This window comes from Crotalus tigris, unplaced genomic scaffold (assembly GCF_016545835.1).
Source record: "Crotalus tigris isolate CLP2741 ecotype Arizona unplaced genomic scaffold, ASM1654583v1 scf7180000018301.7375997, whole genome shotgun sequence".
In the NCBI taxonomy this organism is placed as follows: Eukaryota; Metazoa; Chordata; class Lepidosauria; order Squamata; family Viperidae; genus Crotalus; species Crotalus tigris.
The window spans coordinates 1,388,823-1,413,554 of record NW_024096931.1 but is presented as its reverse complement, the minus strand read 5'-3'; the positions used below and the strand labels follow the sequence as shown (position 1 = coordinate 1,413,554).

Sequence of the window (24,732 nt, the reverse complement as noted above, 5' to 3'; positions counted from 1 at the left end):
CACAGCTGCAATCTGCAGAGTATTGTGGGGACTGCTCCCTCCCCAGGCTGAAGGAGTAAAAGGTAAGTGAGGGATCTGTGATGGGGGTGTGGGGAGTAACGTATGGAAGCCTGCAGGATGGGAAACTGGCCCAAGACCTGTGGGGATCCAGTGAGGTGGGATGGGAGGATTGAGGGTGTGTGCCCTGTGGATAGTTTTAAAGGTGAACAATTGTGGGGACACTGCAGTGCCCATAAATTTGAAACCAGGTTATGAATAGCTTTTGTTATAACTTTGAACAGTCTCTAAGTGACCAGCTGTAAGTCAAGGACTACTTGAGGTTTGATTCTAATAAATAAATTTCATGGAGGCTTTTAGTAACCTATACACTAAATTAAAAAAAATATTCTAATCTCAAAACAAAACAGTCCCCCACTCAAACCTTTTGTTATAGTATTTCAACTAGCATCTGGTTTGCTGGAACCCAGCCCCAATTCTTTTTAGAAAATGTTCTGCGGAAAGAAAGAATGGGAACTTAAGTCCCCTTATTGTTTCTACAGAAAGAAGACAAAGGTAGCTCACGCTGGGTGCTATTTCTCAACTAACAGAAAAAAGGTTAAGCAAATGATTAAAAAGAATATTACATCAGCAAGTGATAAGGAACAGTTAGACACACTTTTTCAAGACTTCATGTGCCTCACATGTAATCTTGTAGCAATTCATTGCCACAAAATATACCTGAAACATAAAGACAGCAAAAATGTTGACTTTATCTTCTAATACATGCATTGCATATTTTTGATTTTGGTTGCAAAACTCAAACAAAAAATGTATTATTTCCATCTGTTAACTGGAAAGCCTATACTATAAATAGTGTCTGTAATGCATGTTCACAAAATAGTTTTGCGTTCTACAATATAAATACAGCATATAATCTGAAAAAAAATATGACAATGGGTATCTGGATATTTTTTAGATTAGTAGGAGGCAGAAAGGAGATGGGGAGGATACAATCGTGGTTTCTCCCAGCAAAGCTTTTGACTGGATAATTTAAATTACTGTCTTGATGAACACATGAACATATTTTACTTTTATTTTTGTCTCGTCTGCATTTTTAAAACGTTGTTTCCAAAACATTTCCAACATATTAGAGATTATTCCTGCTCAATCATTTGAGCCCTAAATAAGTAGGCATAAAGAAAAAGACTTGTATGTCTGAAACTGAGCATTTATGTGTTGTGGGATTTTTAAAAATATACTGTACACATTATTTGAGGCACTTAAGGAATCTTTTTTAGCGTAGATCCCATAAGTGACAGTTACCATAGCGAACAATTTTACCAGGTTTATTTGTTATTCAAAATGCTACCTTGTTAAATCCATATGCCATGACTGCACCTTCTGTGGATAACTGGGCCACAAGCTAATGCTTATTGCCAATAATCAAACAAGCAGAAAGGGCAATGTTGCAATATACCAGAGGACATAAACCCCTCCTCATTTACTTTTCCAGCAACTAGTAATAAGAGGGAAAGTACCTTCATTATTGTCATGATAGCCTTACTCTCCATGAATTTCTAATCCCCTTTTATAACCTGTATCGGCTCACATGAAATCTTATTTTGCACACAAAGGTTATGAATTCTACTGGTTAACGGAAAACTCTGTAGATAAGAAATGTATCACTATTATTTATGGTGAATTTCCTGCTGCAGACTGTAGCATTACTGTTACAGTGTGTGTGTGTGTGTGTGTGTGTGTGTGTGTGTGTGTGTGTGTGTAATTTTATTACATTTTTATGCCATCCATCCCTCCTATAAGGTGGCATTACTATTGCAAGCCAGACCATTATACAGTACTCCCCTTTTTTTTTTCTAACAAAGCATATAAAACACCCCAAGAGCAAGTGTCTTAAGCAGCACACACCCCTCCAGAGCACCATTCTGGTAACCTGAGGGCATGGCTTTACTTCATGAGACATCTTAGTCTCTGTCTCACCTTCTTCTGAGCAGCTCCTTTCTTTCTCTTGTCGTCTTTCCTCTTTCTCTTCTCTTCCATCAACTGTTCCTCCTCCTCTTGCACCAATTCCCTAGAGGACAGGGCTGAGGTTAGCAATGCATTCTGGGAAAAAATACCCTAACTATTACAGGTAGCCCTCAACGTACAACCATTCATTCAGCGACCGTTGGGAGTTAAAAATGGCACTGAAAAAAGTGACTTATGACCCATCCTTGCACTTATGACCGTTACAGCATCCCCATGGTCATGTGAATAAAAACTGGGGACCTGTCACTGGCGTGCATTTCTGATGGCTGCAGGGTCATGCGGCCACCATTTACGACCTTCCCAGCTGGCTTCTGACGAGCAAAGTCAATGGGGGAAGCTGGATTCACTTAACAACTGCAGTGATTCATTTAACGACTGTGGTAAAAAAACAACTGCCTTATCAATGCAAATTCTGGTCCTAACTGTGGTCATAAGGACTACCTATAATATGTTCCTATTAGACCTGGACTTTATTATTTAATAAAAACAAAAAGCAACATATTATTTTATTTGTTGCACTTTCTTTTTTTAAAAAAAGCTGTTTGTTGCATTACATTAAAAAAACAAGTATGATTAACTATCCAAGAACTTGTTCAGAGAAGGCACAGCACTGAGCAGAACTTGGAGGTTAAGGTCTGTGGAAAAAGGCAAGGACTTGAAATGGTCTAGACAGAGCCTAGGCCAGTAGTGGCGAACCTATGGCACGCATGCCAGAGGCGGCATTCAGAGCCCTCTCTGTGGGCATGTGCGCCATGCCCGGGAGATGGCAACCATCCCTCTTCAACCAGCTGCCCGCTGACTCGCCGAGGTCCCACATGGCTGGATGCATCCCAGCACCCATACGCTCGCTGGCCTCTATGTGCAGGGGCCGATGGTGTCAGGCAGCTGCCGCCCCGGCCCCTGCCCCTTCTTGCCCTGTGACAGTGGCACTCCCGCCCTGCTTCTCCTCACCCCGCAGGACCACCGCCCCACCTGCCAGAGCCCCCTGGATCTCCCCCAACCCTGCCTGCCCCCCACAGGTTTCCCTCCCCACGAGCAGCATTGAGGTGATCACGCCCACGTTGGCCACTCCCACCCAATCTGCCATGACCACCACAGCCATGCCCATCCAGGGGCCACGCCCACCTGGCACCCGGTGATAAATAAGTGGGTTTTGGGTTGCAGTTTGGGCACTCGGTCTCTAAAAGGTTCGCCATCACTGGCCTAGGCTCTCCTGCTTGAGTAGGGGGTTGGACTAGTAGACCTCCAAGGTCCCTTCCAGCTCTATCTGATTCTACTTGACAGGAACATAATGCAGGGGGAGATGAGAAGAAAAGGAGAAGCATCATCCAGGCGCACACAGAAAGGGTCCAACAAGATGACTTTTTAGCAAAGTAATCCTTCCATGAAACCAATGGGTAATTAAAGTCCAATTTTATTTTCATTATTATTTGGTAACCAAAGGCTGCCACCTCGTGAACATTGTTTTCAACAATATATTTACTATACAGAATGTTGCCAATTTAGCCTCAAAAAACTTGGTTTGCCCATAAGTATTTGCAAATAAAGGTGGAAAAACTGCCCCCCTCCCCCAGCCTCCAAAAGCTGCTCTGGTCAATGAAGACAACGTTGAGGTCAAGTGGAGAAAGAGTTGCATGAGGAAGTGACAAATGTCTCTGAATTAGCCAGTCTACACACACACACACACGCACACACACACATTTTGGTTAAGCCTCAATCCTAGCTTTCTTCCATATCATTTACTAAATTTTACTCTTCAGTTAGTATCAAACCAGTGACAGTTAATACTTTTCTGCTTCCCTTTTCTGCTTGAAGGCCAGCATTGTCAGCCAGAGAAGTGAGGCGTTTCCTGAAAGTTCAGTTTGTTCAGTTTGTCTTCCAAGAGAGGTTGGAGCAATTAAAATCCTTCTTCATTCTAATAGCCCCATTTGCCGTTTTTTTTGCTTTGGAATGCAGCATCGCCTTGATTTATGGTAAACGGCATAAATAGTACAGAAATTGTTCTTGTTTCTCTCTTGATTTTAACGCCAATGTTTTCCACACTTTTACTAAATTAACTCACTTTAATTTCTAAGCAGGTGCAGATAGAGTACGTATCTATGGCTTCCTGTCTCCTTCAGCTGCTATAGCCAATGCAGTGTGGAAATTATCCCAACGTCCCTGTGAGATCTAGCGCATTGAACTTGCGTTTCCACTCTCAGAGTTCAAATTCATTTTGCTCATTCCAGACTCTGAGCTTTATGGCAGATGTAACAAAACTTATCAGCTAATGCTTTTCCTTGACTTATTTAATAGATCCTATTACAGTTACTCTCCCACCTCCTTCTGCAAGTTTTTATCTAAACTCCTTACTGGGGGTCTTGTGTTTCCAAAGTCTACAGGATTCGGGCTAAGCCCCTCATAAAAATCATAAAACCCCTCAACTCTTTTTTCCACTATGTATTTATTTATTTATTTATTTGTGAGACTTATATACCGCTTTAAGTGCAAGCACTCTCTAAGCGGTGTACACCAGTAAGCAATGTGTGTGTGTGTGTGTGTGTGTGTGTGTGTGTGTGTGTGTGTGTGTATATATATATATATATATATATATATATATATATATATATATATATAGGTCTTTGGTTGTTCGGGTTTTCTCCCACGTAAAATTGGAAGTGTCTTGGCGACGTTTCGACGAAGTCCCATTCGTCATCTTCAGGCACGAAGCTGAAAGCACCAGCCTGAAGATGACGAATGGGACTTCGTCGAAACGTCGCCAAGACACTTCCAATTTTACGTGGGAGAAAACCCGAACAACCAAAGACCTACATACAGATACCCGCGAAAACCTCAGAAAACATATACATATGCAAGCACTCTCTAAGCGGTGTACACCGGTAAGCAATGTGTATGTATGTGTGTGTGTGTGTGTGTGTGTGTATATATATATATATATATATATATATATATATATATATATATATATATATATATATATATTTACATTGCCCCAACAATCTGGGTCCTCATTTTACCTACCCCGGAAGGATGGAAGGCTGAGTCAACCTTGAGCCGGTGAGATTTGAACCACTGACCTGCTGAACACAGTCAGCTAAAGTGGCCTGCAGGACTGCACTCGAACTGCTGCGCCCCCTTGACTCATATGTATTCACTATGTATTCAAAATGGACTGTGGACTATATATGTGTATATGTGTGCGTATACACATATTATGTATATGTATATGTATGTATATATGTATGTGTATATATACTGTATGGTGTATATGTATGTATGTATATTGTCAAGAGTGAAAATTTGGCAGCTACGTGTCTCCCTGTTTTAATCTTGCCGTTAGAATAAGGGGGGAGGGAGGTGTTGCTTTCAAATGGGTTAGTTAGAGCAGGAGTCCCCAACCTTGGCAACTTTAAGACCTGTGGACTTCAACACCCAGAATTCCCCAGCCAACATGGCTGGCTGGGGAATTCTGGGAGTTGAAGTCCACAAGTCTTCAAATTGCTAAGGTTGGGAATCCCGGAGTTAGAGAAAGGCTTGCTGAAAGTCAGCAGTCTGGAAACCTTTCAAGGACATTCTAGCAGGTGTGAAGGAGATAGCAGAGGGGTCCCATAACAAAGAGAACACGTTTACATGAGCTGTATCTGGACATCTGTGGGGTTTGGCTGGGAAAGTCACTGTTATATGTTATGGTCTGATGTCGTGGGATCAGTTAGAGTTAATTTAAGGTCAACCTCCAACTCAAGTATCCAAATAAAAGCCCAGGATTATTTTCATTTCTGAAAAGCTTACTGTTTACTGAATACCTCGCCTTCACTAGGCCCTCACCCCTGGACCAGCTAGACTCTGAGAGCCACTTTCAGAAGCAGAGGCTCATCTTAGCTAAAACCCTAACTCCTACAAAAAGGAAGGAAATGAGCTTGTCTCCCGAATAGCAGGCATTGCTGTGGAATGTGACTCAGTGCTGCTGCTCTCAAGGAAATAATCCAACCACTATAAGGAGTCCCCCCCCCCTCGCAACCAACTGAAACATAAAATATGCATACAAACCTTGACTTAAAATCCCACAAAGCACAAATCTGGAGCAAGGACTTGGATTCGGACAGGATCATTTTTTGGTAGTTTCATTTATGAAATTGCAAAGAAGGAAGGAAGGAAGGAAGGAAGGAAGGAAGGAAGGAAGGAAGGAAGGAAGGAAGGAGGGAGGGAGGGAGGGAGGGAGGGAGGGAGGGAGATTTAGCTACCTTAGAAGAACTGCCTTCCCAAACTCTTCCAATTGTACACAATCTGCAGAACGGAGCCCTCCTTTTGACTATATCCTGCTTCTCCAGCCACTTTCAATTATAAGTAGTCCTCGACTTACCACCACAATTGAGCCCAGAATTTATGTTGCTAAATGAGAAATTTGTTCAGTGAATTTTGTTCCATTTTTTACAACTTTTCTTGCCACGTGTGTGAAATGAATCACCGCAGTTGTTAAACTAGTAATACGGTTGTTAATTGAACCTGGGCTTCCCCACTGACTTTGCTCGTCAGAAGGTCACAAAAGGGGATCATGTGACCCCGGGACACGGCAACGGTCGAAAGTAAGAACCAGTTTGTCAAGCATCTGAATTTTGATCATGTGACTATGGGGATGCTGAAAAAGTTGTAACTGTGAAAAATGCACATCAGCCACTTTTTTCAGGGCCGTTGTAACTCTGAACAGCCACTAAATGAACGGTTGTAAGTCAAGGACTATTTGTACATGAGTCTTGTGCGTCGTTTTCACTGTGTGATCTCCCCATTCAATGTGCTGAAAGGGGCCTTCAGCGTTCAAGTCGGTATTGTCTTGCAAGGCCCGTTCCCAGCTCAATGACATGGAAACACACCAGTGCAGCGGGATTATGTGCCTCCCAAGCAGCAGGCTACTTAATACACGGCCAGCTAAATCCTCAAGCCCTCCTTTGACAGACACACACCCAGCTCTTCCATCAGCCACGCATTCAAGTCCCACACCACACACACAAAGAGTGAGGTTGCCACCCTGCACAAGAGCCAGGAGCAGCCCTTTTCTACCTCTCACGACTGAGCATCCTGTAGCAGAGCAATTGCTTGCACTACTGGCACATCAGCTCCTGCCTAAGCTGCACTCCCCCTGTCCTCCTTCATGTGCAAAATGTGCGCTGCGCCAAATGGCTGTGGGGTAGAGTAGCGACTTACTCCAGGAGATGAACGGTGCAGGGCCAGACTGCCAGAGAGAGAAGCTGCTTTTGCCCTTCATTTTAAATTATTCATAGGGTCAGCTGCCACCTTATGCTTGCTTGTGCTTCACTGCGGTGACTGAGTGCCATGAACTGTGGGGGGGAGGGAATGAAGGGGGGGAGGAGAGAAAATGCTTCGGGGGAAACGAAAGTAAGTGCTGAACCTCCTCTGGACACGTCACCCAGCTGGAAGGAGGGGTCCACATGCTGTGCTAGAATTGACCGCTAGGAAATCATCTTGCCTTAACCCAGTGTTTCTCAACCTTGACCATTTTAAGGCATGTGGACTTCAACTCCCAGAATTCCACAGCCAGCATGAAGAGACATTCCTGGCTGAGGAATTCTGGGAGTTGGAGTCCACACGTCTTAAAGTTGCCAAGGTTGAGAACCCCTGCTTTAGATCATATTTATGCAGAAATATTAAAACTCCAAAGGGTTCACAAACTTTTTTAGCCCACTGCAATTTTCTCAGATTGTGTTTCCAGAGGGAGGGGAAAGGAGCATGCTAACAATGTCATTTGTATGGAATGTTAGCAATGGAAATCTTTTCTGTTCAAAGAAATTAAGATATGAAAATCAGAATATTTTATGGAGAGTTTCCATAGCTAGAGAAATGTTCACAGCACTCCACAGGACCTATTTTGTGGGTAATGTAGTGATGGGGGGGGGGGAATAAGAGAATAAGGCTAGCATGAATGTAGATAACAGTTAACTGCAAGAAAGGGTTCCTGAATCAAAAAGATGTATTACAGCTTAAGCAACCACAGACTTCTTTTTGCTCACAATGTAATTTTACAAAGGTTTTCAATCCCATCTTTGTTTTTTCAAAATAAATCCATCTTTCCTCTTAAATGAAGGAAAACATGGTTTAACACCTCAGAGAACTCTTATTCCAGTTTATATGGAATAAGCAAGGCTTAACAGATCTCCTCTAGTACAACAGAGGTCTACACATAGCTACAGTACCCCAAAGAACCAGTACAGTGAACGGAACTATAAAGCAAGGGTCTCTAAATTGGGCAACTTTAAGACTTGTGGACTTCAACTCCTAGAATTCCCCACCCAGTAAACCAAAGCTGGCTGGAGAATTCTGGGAGCTGAAGTTCCAAGTATTAAAGCTGCCAAGTTTGGAGACCCTGTTATAGAGTAAACATGCATAGGTTTTGCTTGCTCAGCAAACATGTCTATGTGCACATGACTATTATTTGTGTACAACTGAAAACTTTGTTTAGGTTTTGCAGGTGAATTTTATTTTATTTTATAATGACTTTATTTTATAAATATATAAAGTATTTTATACATTTATAAATGTATTTTAAAACATGTATAAAGGAATGGCTCAATTTTATATTCTAAGCCATAGGTCAACTATCAAGTACTACCTAAAGTGACTACTAAAATTAAGCAATGTGGCCAATTTGTACAGAAATAGACTCTGAAAACCCCAGAATGTAGGCTACGAAGCAAAACCCCATACATACCTAAAATACAAACAGGCAACCAAGCAGGATAATTAAGCAAGTCAAAGGTTGTCTATTCCTCCACTAGATTCAAACACTAGGGGAAAATGTCATATCTCTTCATGGCTGTTCTAAAGGCAAGCAGAATTGGGGCTTGCCATATATAGGGGGGGATCATTCCAGACACTGGGAATCCAGTTTGACTGACACAAGATTTGCCAGCCACCAGTTCATCCAGGGCCCCAAACAAGTCAAGGCTGGTGTTATTCAACACACATCAAGGAACCCAGGCAAAAGTCTGTGTAGCCCAGCAAGTTGCTGCAGAGTTAGGGAACAAAAGACTCTGATGCAAACTGCCACGTAGATTCAAGCAAGCTGGCTGCAAGGAGCTGCCAGGGAGGAAGAAAAGGAGGCGGCAACTTCACCCAGGGAAGGCTGAAATGTGGTGCTGGAACAGGTACCTACTCCCCTTGTAAGAAGCCTGGATCAGAAAGGGATGAATTTCCACTGAGCTCTGGATTGCCAGTTGCTTTAAAGCAGGGGGCTCCAACTCCCAGGCCACACAGCTGGAAGTGAGCAGTGACCGAAACCATCCCCCCCTCCCCAGTTCGTGTTTTCCACCAAACCGGTCCTGGATGCCAGAAAGGTTGGGGGCTGCTGGTTTATTTATTTACTTATTTATGAGACTTATATACCGCTTTAAGTGCAAGCTACTCTCTAAGCGGTGTACACCAGTAAGCAATGTATATATATATTTACATTGCCCCCAACCATCTGGGTCCTCATTTTACCTACCCCGGAAGGATGGAAGGCTGAGTCAACCTTGAGCCGGTGAGATTTGAACCGCTGACCTGCTGAACATAGTCAGCTAAAGTGGCCTGCAGTACTGCACTCTAACTGCTGTGCCACCTCGGCTCATAAAAGGTATTCCGCCGCCCTATAAGTGGGGGGAGGGGAACACCTCCCCTTAGAGCCCCCCCCCATTAAGGGCTTGGCAGCAGGCTTATAGAGAACTGGAGGGGGACTGGAGGCCTCCCTTCAGGAGCTCCATGGAGCCCCTTTGAATCCCTGACCAGCTGCTGTCAACTCCATATCAGCTACTCCTACTTCAATATGTTGCAATTTTAATAAATTAAAAGTAGGCAGAACTCTTTGTGCTGGACATCAATATTATTTGTTACATATTTTTAAAAGAATCAAAGAATTATTAGATTATGTGGGTTACAGTAGTCAAAGTGAAACTTGCAGGTTTTCTGTCTTTCCCCACACTCATGTCTGGGGGGGGGGGCATCTAGTTAGGGGAACTACACAATCTCCACAGCTCAAGGCTAAACACTGAGCAACAAGGAAACAATAAGAAAAGCTGAGCATCAACTGAAACATTTCGGACTGGGAAGGACCTTGAGGCCTCTTCAAACATCCAGTCTCCCCCCTCCCTCAAAACTGGCACCAAGACTTTCAAGAACTTTGACCTACATTGCTGTCGATTTCATCTCTGTTGCAAATGTGCACTCCTACATAGAAGAAAGAGGAAGAAAAGTTTAACAGAACTGGTGAGGCCCATACTTTATAATCCCCCAGAGGACACAGCAATGCTCTTATTTAACTCCACCTAGCTGTGCCCAGTCAGTTGGAGAAAGCAGAAGAGCAAAATCAGGGCCTAGGGTGGCACATCTGTAGCAGATGCTGTAAGGATATAAAAAGGAGGCATGCAAGAGCCAGAGCCAGCAAGTGGGAACCCACAGCCCGGAAACCTTCTCAGCAGCCTGTCTGGGAACCATTTCCCTCTCGGTGAACTGCCTTGGGCTGATTAGCTGATTAGCGCTTGCTCTCTCCAGGCTAAGCACACTTTCCCCAGCTCAGCACAAGCTCTTATTTCTTTCCCCGGCATTACCCTGCATCGGATTCAAGTATGTAGAGACAGTCATCCACAAGAGCTGAGGAGGAAAAAGGAGGCCTACACACTGGGTCCTATTACACACATATAATACGTATTATTGGCAGAAGAAAATGAGCTAACTGAGGCTGTGATTTGGGATTCTGCTGGGCTTGTGACCTCTAATATTTTACAGCAGTGGTTCTCAACCTTTTTAATGTCGCGACCCCCCCCAACCGGTCGTTAAGTCAAGGACTACTCAACCGGTCATAAGTCGAGGACTACTCAACTGGTGCAGCACCGTTTGCAGAATGGGACTTTTGGCGGGCTCAGGAGGGCAGAGACAGCCTGGAGAATTCCTATTGGCTTTGGAAAGCCAATAGAATGAGACTCTATTCAAGAGAGTCTATTCTATTGGCTTTCAAAAGCCAACAGAATAAAAGGGAGTAGCCCAGCTAAGGAAAAGGGGGAAAAAATGGCGGACTGCGTTGTTTGGCGACCCCCGTGAAATGGTCATTTGACCCCAAATGGGGTCCCGACCCACAGGTGGAGAACCGCTGTTTTACAGGGTCCTCTGTGGCATGAGCTGAGCCACCTCTGGGCCAGATCCATGCCCCACCTGCCTTCTCCAGGAAGCCTGGATATCTTTTTGAGAGTGGGGGTGATGCCTGCCTCCTGGAAAAAGGCAGTAGCCTGCGCTGCATCTCTCAATCCACGCACATCATGCAATCTTCCGATTTGGGGAGGGGGGAAGGTGGATAAAGCGGTTGGGCTGCAGTTTCAGGAAATTCTGAAGGAAAGAGATTTGGCCCAGACATGGAGGACAGTGCTGGATGTCCTCTGACAGGACCTGGAGGGAACACAGCTCACTGCAGTGGTTCAATATCATTAATGATGATATGCTTCTGGACTGCCAACAAAGGTTGGGATTCAGGGACACTGCGCTAAATGGACGATTACAATCAATATCAGTTGAGCTCTTAGGTACTCCAGCATAAGGTACTACACAGGTCAGCACTGTCTTCCATGTTATTTAACACACAGATGAAACTGCTGAAAAAGGTCAACTGCTGGTAGGGCAGAGTATCACCGAGAAGGAAATGGCATCCCTTTACATCTCTTCACCCTGGGCCAAGCAGAGATGCTGTGGAAGTACTAATGCAGCATCTGGAGACTGAAAGGACACGAATGGGACAAAACTTGCCGAAACTGCATTCCAGCAAGATGCACTGTCTCTTTGTCCAGAAACAACTGGTTTTTTTTTAATAATTTTTTATTTTTCCAAACTCTCCCCCATACATATACCATGATATTTATCAGATGTTAACATACATTCTTTTTACGTTCATATATAAGATACTTTTAATAAAATGAAATAAATACATACACATGACTTTTGATGTTGCTCGCCCATTTCCCCTTTCACTGTATCCACACTCCTTCTTCTCTACCTTCTTTCTCCCTTTCTTCTCTTCCCTACTTCCCTCTTCTTCCTCTCCTCTTCACCACTCTCCTCCCCTTTCTCCCCACTTCTCCTCCAACCTTCCTACTTCCTTCTCCCCTCCTTTACTCTTTTCTCTCTCCTTTCCTTTCTTCCCTCTCATCCCTCTTCAGATACAATTCAGGAGTAATGTCCAAGCAACTCCAAATTTCCCTATCTGTATTATATACAATAAAATTAATGTTCTCTTACATTAATACTTCTATTTATCTAACCTTCTCGGTATATACTTCTATAAATATTTATACAACCTCCAGTTATTCAATACTGTGTCACCTGGGTCTCCCTCCTTATCTGCTCCTTCTTCCATCTAAATTGATGTTCACTATCTTTTAACCGTATTCTCTTTTCAGCCAATCATAAAAAGTTCCCCAGATTTCATAGTAGTCTGACTCTGTCTTATCTTTAATTGTCATAGTTAGTCTATTCATTTCTACACATTCCAGTATTTTCCCAATCACCTCTCCCTCTGGGGGGGCTTTCAGTGCTTTCCAATTTTGTGCAAACACAATCCATCCAGAAACAACTGCTGATGCCATTCCCAACTACTCTAGATGGAGCTGCATTCCCAATGAAGGAGCACATCTGGAACCCGAGAGTCCGACTCACAGCTCCTACTAGAAGAGCTAATGGACAGTGTACCTAGGTCAGTTGGCATGCAACTGCCCCCTTCGGAGAGGAGGCAGCCTTCAGAAGCGGCACTAGTCGCTTACAGCCTTGTTACTTCAAAATTCAATAACTTGAAAAGTACTGGGGACATTTGGTACAAAATGCAGCAATCTGCATACCGGTGAGTTGATATAGCTGTGCTTCACCAGTATTAGAGGCTGGTTATCGGTTTATTTCCAGATATATATCAAGGAGCTTATTAACTATGAAGTCTTTAAAAAAATTATTTGTTCAGATTTTTGCCTTCTACAATCCAACTACTGGCTGGGTTGAAATCTTAACAACAAAGTTATATGGTTTTAGATCCAATCTCCTGGTTGGTTAGTGCACAAGAGGATATTTTGGGTTCCTCTTCATCAAGGGGAGACTTGGAAACAGGCCTTTCCAAGAACTGCCCCATCCCAGTAAAATTGGCTGTCCTTCCATTCCAGACAAATAAAAGGCCGAGCTCTTTAAGAGGCCATCTGGAGACAAAAATTTGCATCCTGCCCCTAATCCACATTTGAGGGTGTTTTTTTTTTTTTTTACCTTTTATTTTTAGATGATTATTTTAATATTTATAAATTTTACTAGGACATTAGATGCCTGGGTGAGGGATATAGAAATGTTAAAAAAATAATGCATTTATAAGAATGGATTTAATTCATAAACATACAATTTGTACAAGCACAGAGTAGGCGAGACCTGGCTCAAAAACAGTAACTGTGAGAGGGACCTTGTAGTCCTAGTGCAGTGTTTCCCAAACTTGACAATTTTAAGGCATGAGGAATTCTGGGAGTTGAAGTCCACATGCCTTAAAATTGTCAAGTTTGGGAAACACTGTCCTAGTAGATAATCACTTAAAACATGAGCCAGCAGTGTGTGGCAGCAGTCAAAAAAAGCTAATGCAATCCTTGGTTGTTTAAAAAGAGGTATAGAATCAAAATCATGTGTAGTATTAGTATCGCTTTATAAATCCTTAGTAAAATCACACCTAGAATACTGCATCCAGTTTTGGTCACATTACACAAAAGATGTTGAGACTTTGGAAAAAGTGCTAAGAAGAGCAACTAAGATGATTAAGGGCCTGGAGACCAAAACATACGAAGAATGGATGCAGGAATTGGGTATGACCAGTCTAGAAGAGGGGGTCAACTTATTTTTCAAAGCACCAGAAGACAAGAAACAATGGATAGAAACTAATCAAGGAGAGAAGCAACCTGGAATTAAGGAGAAGTTTCCTAACAGTGAGGACAATTAACCAATGGAACGACTTGCCTCCAGAAGTTATGGGTGCTCCTTCACTGGAGGCTTTTAAGAAAAGACTGGACAGCCACCTATCTGAAGGGGTATAAGATCTTCTGCTTGAGCAGGGGGCTGGACTAGAAGACTCCAAAGTCCCTTACAGCTCTATCCTGATTATTATTTCAGAATATTACATAGTAAGCTAGGCGACAGAATCCTAAATACCGAAACTTGGTACCCATCTTTCCTACCCAGATCTGGCTTGTTTCATGCAATCCCATGAGGGAAGGTATGCTCAAGGACAACCTGCCACCTAAGATTAGGAATCTTCTTTAAAATGTTAACATTCCATAGAACATATGAATGCTAATAATATAGATCACTGACTTCATTTAGTCAGTGTGCTCTTCTTATAATGTTTTTACAGGTAATCCTTGACTTATAACAGTTCATTTAGTGACCGTTCAAAGTTACAATGGCACTGAAGAGAGACCTATGACTGTTTTTCACACTCATGACCCTTTCAGCATCCCCACGGTCATGTGATCAAAATTTGGATGCTTGGCAACTGGTTCATACTTATGAGGGTTGTTGGGTCCCAGGATCATGTGATCCCCTTCTGAGACCTTCTGACAAGAAAGGCAATGGAGAAGCCAATTTCACTTAACAACTATGTTACTAACTTCACAACTGCAGTGATTCACTTAACAACTATGGCAAGAAAGGTCATAAAATGGGGCAAAACTCACTTAACAAATGTCTCACTTAACAACAGAAATTTTGGGCTCAGTGGTGGTCATAAGTCAAGGACTACCTGTATTGCTAGTCCATTTCCTTTTGAAATGGACATGGATATTTGCACAAATAAAGCATAATAAACATCTGAAATGGAAATCAAAAATAAACTGAATTCCAAATGTTTTCTAGACTTAAGGCAGATTGAATAAATGATATATAAGGGAAAATGCATAATACGTGTTTATGCTTGTACCCTGCCTTTCCTCCAGCTCTTTTCTCTGATTTTGCTCACTTAACATTTAAAATCTTAGGCAACATTTGGTAAACCTTTAGTGCATGGATTTCATATGTTAAGGTTACTTACACATTAAGAAAGGTACAATTTAAGCTACATGACATGTTTAGCTAAAGCAAAGAGATGAAAGACTGCCCAAAGCCACAATAGGGAACAATTCTTTGGGACATGGTTTTCCCTTGCCTACAAGATAGGATGGGCAGAGGTGCAAATACCAAGCACAAAGAGTTGACTGTTTCTGGTTAATTCTTCAAATAATTCACAACTGAATGAAGCCAGCTTTTTTGGTGATAGGGGAGGGTACAGTAGCAGAGACCTGGCAACGTCCACTTAACTACATTTCTCAAATGGTGGATTTAGTCTTGATGGACCTCTTTACTGATTGTTGCAGGCCAAACTTTCAAAAAGACTGTCTCTTCCTGTACAAATTTGACTACACACATTGGTTCACCAGGCCTCTTATGGGTTCATTGTCAAAAGGAATTGCAGCATAATACTGTAGATCAGGTGTCCCCAGCCCCCGGTCTGCAGCCCGGCACCGGAGCATGGCTCGCCAGAAACCGGGCTGCACAAGTGCACAAAACCACACCGCCCCAGTTTGCGGGGAAAAACGCTCCCCATGGAATCTGTCCCTGGTGGCCAAAAGGTTGAGGGCTGCTGTTGCAGATAATCTAAACCAGTGGTTCTCAACCTGTGGGTCGGGACCCCATTTGGGGTCGAACGACCATTTCACGGGAGTCGCCAAACAAGGCTGTCCGCCATTTTTCCCCCCTTTTCTTTGGCCACGCCCCATGTATAAGTGGTTGGGGATCACCACAACATGGGGAACTGTATTATGGGGTCGCGGCATTAGAAAGGTTGAGAACCACTGGTCTAAACCTTTTGGGCACCAGGGACCGGTTCCGTAGAGAGATTTTTCCGCGGACCGGAGGGAGCATGGTTTCATGTACTGCCTGCATCCTGCGGATGGGGTTTTGCTTGCTTGCACGGAACGGTTTCTGGCATGCCATGGCCCAGTGCTGGTCCACAGACCGCAGGTTGGGGACCGCTGATCTAAAACGTAGTCTGCTCCTGGAGGTACTGACCCTTACAAACGTTTACAGGCACAGCTTCAACTATCTTCTGACTCAGGCCTTTCTACAGGGCATATGAACTCGTGGATTTCACTTCATGCAGAGGCTCTTCTTGACTTACCACCATTCATTTAGGGACTGTTGGAAGTCACAAGTGCACTGGGGAAAAAATGACTTAGGACTACTACAGTCCCCTCCCCCCCCCATTGGTTAGTGATCAAAATTTGGCAGGTATTTATGACGTTTGCAATGCCCCGGAGGTCATGTGATCGGGACCACCTGACCAGCCATGTCAATGGGGAAGCCAGAGTAATTTAACAATCCTGTTCCTAACTTAACTGCAAAGCTCGTAAAATGGTTATAAAATTCATTTAACAACTGTCTTGCTTAGCAATGGAAATCGTGGTCATAAGTCAAGGACTACCTGTATACTATTTAGTCAGGCCATTCTAAAAAGCAAATACTCCCATTAATCAGGTTTTATTCCGAGGAGCATAGTAAGAACATCATGCAGACATAAACAGAACCGTTACTGCTGCAGTAGTTCTTCGCAAGCCCTTCATGACTATGCTCAGCACTGAAGGCAAATGCTTAGGTCACCTTTAACATATTCTTCATGCTTTTATATATTTCTCAGAGTGAGGAATATACACAAACTACTCTTCAGACAGAATCCTCATTATGCCTGATTCAACTTAACTGGGAAAATTATTTCTTTCATACAAGGAATGGGGAAGGCTTTCCTTGGTAGTATTTATTTTATGTATATCCTGCTTATGATCTCTGACAGATACAATTTTCAGGATTAAAAGAAGAAATACAGATTTACAAAGAGGAAAATCAATCATCCTTATTTAGTCCCAATAAAGACGGAAAATATCTTGGTAGCAATATTTACTGTTCTTGTCAAATTTCTGTGTTTTGTCCAATTAACATTTTGTTGGATTTTAAAACTACTGAATCATCCTCATTTTTCAGACTATCCAAAGCACAGGAAAACTAGGAAGATGAAAACAACACTGAATTTTAATCTATTCTAAATAATAGCATAAGAGCTGAGAGGAAGCTCAACTAGCATTATCAGAAAAATCAGAATTTCAAGAAGGATTAAGTTGAGGATCCTTTAAAAAGTTATTTGTTTTGCTATGTGGTATAAGCTTCTAAAGATGCTGGGAGGTTATTATTCTGATTTTCAAGATTAAACTATTGGAAATATATCAACGCATTCCTAACTTTTGGAATTGTTATGATAAAAAGGAATTATGAGAGACTGTACGTGAGCAACATGCCTCACAAGATTTTTGCAATGGAAAAACTGCTCCCTGAAATTAATTCAGTATTTCAGCTGTTACGCAGGAGCAATTAAAAACACTCTGAACTCTAAAGGAACACTCAAGTTTCTGACGCTGGTGCAGCTGAGGGCAGCTTCAAAATTCCCTGGATGCTAAGAAGCACTTTGCCTCCGTATGATACATACAAGGAATAAATCTCCCCTTCGTAAGATGTGGTTTGTGTTCAGCTCAAGGCCAGCCAGACTCTGCAGCCAGTGGAAATCTATTTGGCAGGACAACGTTGGAAACAAAAAAAATGCAAGCAAACAAACCCTACATTCTCTCCGGCTCCTCTTGCTACTTGCAAGAGCTTTAAATGTAGCGAAAGCAAGTATGTCTGGCACGAGAGTCAAAGGGATGGGAATAATAAAAGAAAACTGGCAGAAAACGGCGGGGCCGCCTTTCCTACGTCCTCCTCCCCGGGCTCCAACGGCGGCCCAGCAAAGGCGCCTCCAGGCCATCGCTCCCTCCCCTCCCCCCCCCACTTTCGCCTCACCTGCTTAATTTCCTTTCGGCCTCTTTGGTGGCTTTGGCTTCCAACACTCTGCAAGAGAAAAGAGCCCGTCAGGGAGGCCGCGCCAGGCAGCCGCGCCGCTGCTCTGAGGGGCCCCGCGGAGGGAAGCCGGCCGGCCGCCGCGCCAAGAGGGCCTCCCCCGCGGAGGGCCGCCAGCCGGGCTCGCCGGGGATGCTCAGCCGGGCCGGGGCGGCGGGGGGGCGGCGCGGCCTGCGAGGGGGAGGGGCGCCCGGGGCCCGCCGGGACAAAGGCCGCCGACGCGCCGGGCCGACGGGGGTGGGAGGGACGGCGGCCTCGCGCTCGGGCCGGGCGGCGCCGGCCGCCTCAGAGCGGGGCGCGCTGCGGGGCTTACCGCATGTGCTTGGCGCGGGGGGCGGGCCTCCTAGGCGCGGGGTCCCGGGCCCGGCGCCGCTCCGCTGGGGGCCCTCGGCAGGCTCGCCTGGTCGCCGCCGTCGTCCGCGGGCGCCGCCGCCGCCCTCCGCCGCCTCCTCGCGCCCCCGCGCCCAGCCGCCATTTCCAGCCTCCCTCTCGGAGGAGGCCCGCCAGTGCCCGCCCCGCCCCCGGAAGGCCCGCCCCGCCGGGGAAGGACTTCCGGGCGCCGGGCCCGCCCCCAAGATGGCGCCCTCGCGCTGCCCGGCGAAGCGGCCCTGCCTTGCCCGGAATCTACGGGGCGCTGCCGGCCGCCGCTCCCTCCTCTGGGCCTTGCGGGGGAGCCCCGGGCCGGGGACTTGTGCCCAAGAGGGTCCCAGGTTTCCCGGAGCCGCCCCTCTGGGCTGCGGGGAGGATGCAGCGCCCGCCCCAGCCAGCACGGGGGTCGGGGAAGTCGGTTCTGCCCAGGCCGAGAAGAGCAGCTCCTCTGAGCTGGAAAGATGGACGCTTCTTGTCGCCACGCTCGCCTGAAGTCCTTGATTGCAGCTTTAGTCTTGCTTGTGACGGTTTTCAGGCCGCTGGCTGGGAGGGAAATCTGGGTTGAGCTTGTGAACAGCCACAGAGCCTTGCTGGGGTTCCGTATAGTTTTGTCCCCTGCCGTTGCTGGCCGCTTGGCATTTTCTAAGGACCTCTGCATCACCTCCTGCCTGGATCTGGATGGAAACGTCTAACTGGGTTACTACCATGCATACATAAACTGGCAGGAATTCCCCAGCAACCTGATATGCAGGTGTTATGAAAATGAGCCCCGTGGCACTCCCTATGCAAGTAGTAGAGACTGGGTTGCTAATCCTCCATTATCCTCACTGCCCACTCACAAAGAATGGGACAACTGCAATGTTTATTTCATTTATATGCCCGTTTGTCTCACATATGTGACTGGGCACCGCACACAGTTAAATAACAAATCTGAACAATTAACACCATTAAAATACAGTTAAAACAGAACCATAATAAAACACAACCACAGGAGAGTATGTTCTGAAATGTGCAAGATAAAGATCATAATGCAAGTGAAAGAGAGAGAGCAAGAGAGATACCTTAATTCACATCTAGCTCATCTTTCCAGGGGGTGGAAGCTGGGGCTATTCCATTTGATTTTAAAATTCTCCAATTTGGAGTGCAATTCCTTATCTGGGAGGAGCCAAATGGAGCATGGAAGGCAAACACTTGAGAGGGAGGGAAAACTTCCTGCTCTAAATTACTTTCACAGAGTTTGAGTTTTCATGGCTTTGCTGTATTCTGCCCATTATCTTGATTGGCTAGCTTATTATTTTTTTTTAAACCAACAAGACAAAACAAAACAAAGCAAAACATAGCATACACACAATATATATACTCCTCCTTTTTTTTACAGCAATTGCGTAACGGCAATCTATTATTTACATTTCCCCCCTTAATTCTTCTTTAGAATATTTGTCCTTATAGCCCCGTTATTTCTTATTTACATTTTTCTTCCTTCATGTTCTACTTCTTACTAAGAATAATTCATATTATTATTATACATTATTATACACATATTTTCACTTTTGACCTTTCCATGTTTATTCTCCTCTATTATTTCTAGTCTCCAACCAAACATACAACTTGTTCCATGTTATATAATACTCTGTGTCTTTCTTTTCTTTTATCTCTTTTGTTAATTTGTCCATCAGCACAGTCCAGGATTTTTCTTATTACTTCTTCCTCTGACGGTATATTCTCATTTTTCCAGCACTGTGCATATGCTATTCTTGCCGCCGTTATTATATGTAAAATTAAGTACCATATTTCTTTACTATATTTTCTGTTTAAAATACCCAACAAAAAGATCTCTGGTTTCCAGTCTACGGGTTGGTCTATTATTTCTTCGATCCATTTTCTTATTGTAGACCAGTATTTTTTTGCAACTAGGCATGTCCACCATAAATGATAATATGTTCCATGTACTTTTTTACATTTCTAGCATGTTGGCGAATTATTCTGGAACATTTTGGCAAGCTTTGCTGGTGGAAGATGCCATCTGTAAAACATCTTCAACTGGTTTTCCTTGAATGCCGCCGACATAGTCAATTTTATATTTATTTCCCATATTTTTTCTCATTTCTCCAATTCTATATTATATCCGAAATTTTTTGCCCATCTATTCATTCTGTCTTTGACAACCTCGTCTTCCATTTTATATCTCAGTAGGTATTTGTATAAATTGCTAATTAATTTTATTTCTGTTCCATGTAGAATTTTATCCAATTCTTGCGGCTCTTTTTGGATTTCATATAATTTTTTGTCCTCTGTATATTTAGATTGAATTTGTGTAAATGTCCACCTATCAATCTCTCTGCCAATGTCTTGTTCCAATTCTTGTTTTGTTTTCAAATTTCCCTGTTCATTTACTAATTCCTTGTATCTAATTATCTTATTTATATCCAATAGGTTTGGGTATTTCAGAGCTTCAATTTATTTATTGATTTATTTATTTATGAGACTTATACACCGCTTTAAGTGCAAGCACTCTCTAAGCGGTGTACACCAGTAAGCAATGTATATATATATATTTACATTGCCCCCAACAATCTGGGTCCTCATTTTACCTACTCCGGAAGGATGGAAGGCTGAGTCAACCTTGAGCCGGTGAGATTTGAACCGCTGACCTGCTGAACACAGTCAGCTAAAGTAGCCTGCAGTACTGCACCCTAACTGCTGCGCCACCTGCAGAAGGGGATCACATGACCCTGGAACACTGTGACCATTATAAATATGAATCAGTTGCCAAGCATCCAAGTATAAATCACATGACCCTGGGCATGCTGCAATGGTCATAAATGTGAAAAATGGTCATAAGTCATTTCAGTGCAATTGCAACTTTGAACAGGTTTTTTGTTTTTTTTTTTGGTCAAGTTTTTGACACCTTACTAGGTGGTACTCGAATATTGCCATATCCTAAAAGTGGTACAATTGGTAAAAAGGTTGAAAAGCCCTGTTCTAGGAGGATCAAATATCAATTGTTTTATGTAAGGGAGCCAAGGTGGTTTGTCTCCTTGGGGTACAGGCTGAATAACATTTCATACAAGCTGCTCTGAAACAGGCCTAAAGATACATCACCAAGAAGAGGTCCCAATGCCACCTGTCGCCAGACTGTGCAGCATGCCTCATTGGCCAAGTGCTTGAGTTTCCTTCCCTAAAGTGGCCTGCAGTACTGCACTCTAACTGCTGCGCCACCTCGGCTTCCAGTTGGGGATAACCACATTGGAATTCTTATATGATGTTTTTGTTTTATTTTTTCCCAAGTCTGTAGCAATGCATTCCTAACTATGTGTCTTTGAAAGCATCTGTGTATTTTATGTTTTTCGTCCCATAGGAATGCATGCCACCCTGCTTGCAAGTCATGTCCTTCTATTGTTAAAACTCTCGTATTTTTCAAATCCATCCAATCTTTTAGCCAACTTAGGCTAGCTTATTTTTTTATTAATTGTTTTGAATCCAAACCTCTAGGGGTGTCTTCTTCCCATTCGTTAACAAGGAGGAAACAATCAGTGAAGATCGTGTGGTTCATGTAAAAGCGATGACCCAAGGGATGAACTGATTGTGTTTATTAAGATTGGGTTGGACTAAACCATGCTGGCTCAGGAATTCTGGGAGTTGAAGTCCACGAGTCATAAAAGAGCCAAAGTTGCCTAAAGAGAATGTAACATATTGCAGAGGAAGCTACTGTCGCTCCTCAGAAAATGGTATCAGATGGAACTGTACTTTAGTGTTAAGAACAGAATCTTGAAAGCCCAGGCTTCCCTCTGTCTCCTCTTGTATCAAACACAATCAAAGTGGGGTTATATTGAATTTCTTTTCACACCCTCTTCCTCCCTAGTGGTTCTTGCATTCCTCCTTCCAGGTTATATCTGTGCACTGGGTAGCTTCAACAGTTGTTCAATATAGTTTCCTAACAGTAATCAGAGACTTCCTGTTGAAACAGACTGAAGCCACAACCTGATGCTTCCACATTTTGTCAAGCAAACAGGCCAGCTGCTGAGTGCTGCCACCTTGTTTTGCTTGATATTTTATCACACCTCACAAACTCTGCATTACAATGATCTTGACATTACCCATTTTCTGGTTAGATGCTGTGCTTGTGAACAGGAAACAGCATCTTTGTTCCTGCAAAACCAAAGTTGGTCTATATGTTTTAAGCAGCCACAACATTTGCTCTGCATCTGAGGAAGGCAGTCCAAAACCTGCTTCTGTTTCTCTGATGAAACTACTCTCATCCCCAGCTCCTAGGAAGAACTGATAGGAATATGAATTGTGCTCAAATAGGAATACAGTATGAATTGTGCTCAGATTTCCCCCTGGTGCTCAAAACACAGCCAGTTTGCAGCAGCAGGAGAGGATTTCCATCTGAGGGGAAGGAAGGAAGGAAGGAAGGAAGGAAGGAAGGAAGGAAGGAAGGAAGGAAGGAAGGAAGGAAGGAAAAAAAACAGAAAAAGAAAAAAAGAAAAAGAACGTTATTCAGTCAGTGGATCCGCAACAGCACTTTGTCAAATTAAACTGGAGAGCCTGCTCTGCTTTGGCTCTTATTATTCCACTTCAACTTAATAATAATAATAATAATAGTAGTAGTAGTAGTAGTAGTAGTAGTAGTAGTAGTAGTAGTAAAGTTGGAAGGGACCTTGAAGGTCATCTAGTCCAACCCCCTGCTCAGGCAGGAAACCTTATACCATTTCGGACAAATGGCTGTCCAGTCTCTTCTTAAAAACTTCCAGTGTTGGAGCATTCACCACTTCTGGAGGCACGTTGTTCCTCTGGTTAATTGTTCTGTCAGGAAGTTTCTCCTTAGTTCTAGGTGGCTTCTCTCCTTGATTAGTTTCCATCCCTTGCTTCTTGTCCTGCCTTCAGGCGCTTTGGAGAATAGCTTGACTCCCTCTTTTGGATGGCTTGTTCTGGATGGTTTGTTCTCTCCCATGTGTGGAACAAGAAAGGAAATAGTAGGAAACAGGAGGGGGAGGGGTCTTACATTGTCAGTTTGCAGAGGGTGGAAGCAGCCCAGGGCAGCTGCTGTGCTGGACTGAGGGCTGGTTCTAAGGTTAATGGATGAGCCCAACTTTATGCCCCACTGTGAAGATGAAAAGCAAAAAACAGAAATGCAGGAAATAGTTTTAAAAAAAAAATAATAAAGATGTTAAATGCGTCACTTTTCTCAGTGATGCACACCCTAATTTAAATATTCATGTGATGATTCTTCCAAAGTCACAATTGGCTAAATTCCTAGAAATCCATGTTTTACAGCCTGGCTTTCCCTGGATGTATTAGCCAGTATGCCTGGGAATCCAGGAAGCCATTGTTCCAATACTTATAGGAAATGCCAGATTAGAAATCTGATATAACAAATGAAAATGTTTTGATTGTTAAAATGCTGTCCATTCTAATGCCTTTAGAAGTAATTACAAAATGCACCATCTTAGGAGATGGCTATTTTCATGTTTACATTGATATTCAAATATAAGCAGATAAAATCAATTAGTGAAGTGAGAAGCCCTGCAATTTACACCTCCCTCATTTCCATTTCCATCCCCTCAGATAAGGCCCAGTGGAGCAGCCCCTGGCCGGACTTCAAGACGGCCCTGGCACTCATGGCTGCCCCCCAAGCTCTCAGCAGGCAGCCTGTGCAGTTTCTCTCTGTGAAAAGGTCTTCTACTTTGCTTCTTGCGGTTACTGTTACTTTGCTGATCGTTAGTTGTCCAGAGTTGCATGCTGATGGTCAGCAATATAAATCTATAGGTGTGTGCTTTCCAGCCTTGGCAATTTTGAAATGTATGGACTTCAACTCCCAGAATTCCCTAGCTAGTATAGCAAATGCTGTCTCATAAAGTTGCCACGGTTGAAAAACATTGTTCTATAGAATGAATAAATACATATGTAAGCAAATAAGTGTAAGTGTGTGTGTGGGGGGGGGAGATGCTTTAAGACAGTGGTTCTCTACCTGTGGGTCGGGACCCCATTTGGGGTCGAACGACCATTTCACGGGGGTCGCCAAACAACGCAGTCCGCCATTTTTTCCCCCCTTTTCCTTAGCTGTGCTACTCCCTTTTATTCTATTGGCTTTTGAAAGCCAATAGAATAGACTCTCTTGAATAGAGTCTAATTCTATTGGCTTTCAAAAGCCAATAGGAATTGTCCAGGCTGTCTCTGCCCTGCTGAGCCCGCCAAAAGTCCCATTCTGCAAACGGTGCTGCACCAGTTGAGTAGTCCTCGACTTACGACCGGTTGGGGGGTCGCGGCATTAAAAAGGTTGAGAACCCCTGCTTTAAGAGAAAGGACAAGGTCTGCCGGCCATTTCCCCCCATGAAATAGAACTACAGGAGTGAGCTGTGGTTTGCTAGAGTGGCC

General features: G+C 43.7%; 1 protein-coding gene across 4 annotated transcripts in view; it reads right to left on the bottom strand.

Annotated features, from left to right (window-relative positions):
• TNRC6A (trinucleotide repeat containing adaptor 6A) overlaps positions 1-18,496 on the bottom strand; it is a 55,660-nt gene extending 37,164 nt beyond the window's left edge. For all 4 annotated transcript variants that reach the window (XM_039349693.1, XM_039349695.1, XM_039349694.1 and 1 more), the window contains exons 1-3: positions 18,299-18,496; positions 17,929-17,976; positions 1,978-2,068 (exon numbers count right to left, since the gene is read on the bottom strand). In XM_039349693.1, the coding sequence (XP_039205627.1) occupies positions 1,978-2,068; positions 17,929-17,976; positions 18,299-18,303 (144 nt within the window). In that variant the 5' untranslated portion in view covers positions 18,304-18,496. The remainder of the gene's footprint in view (positions 1-1,977; positions 2,069-17,928; positions 17,977-18,298) is intronic.
• Positions 18,497-24,732: the final 6,236 nt, after the last annotated feature.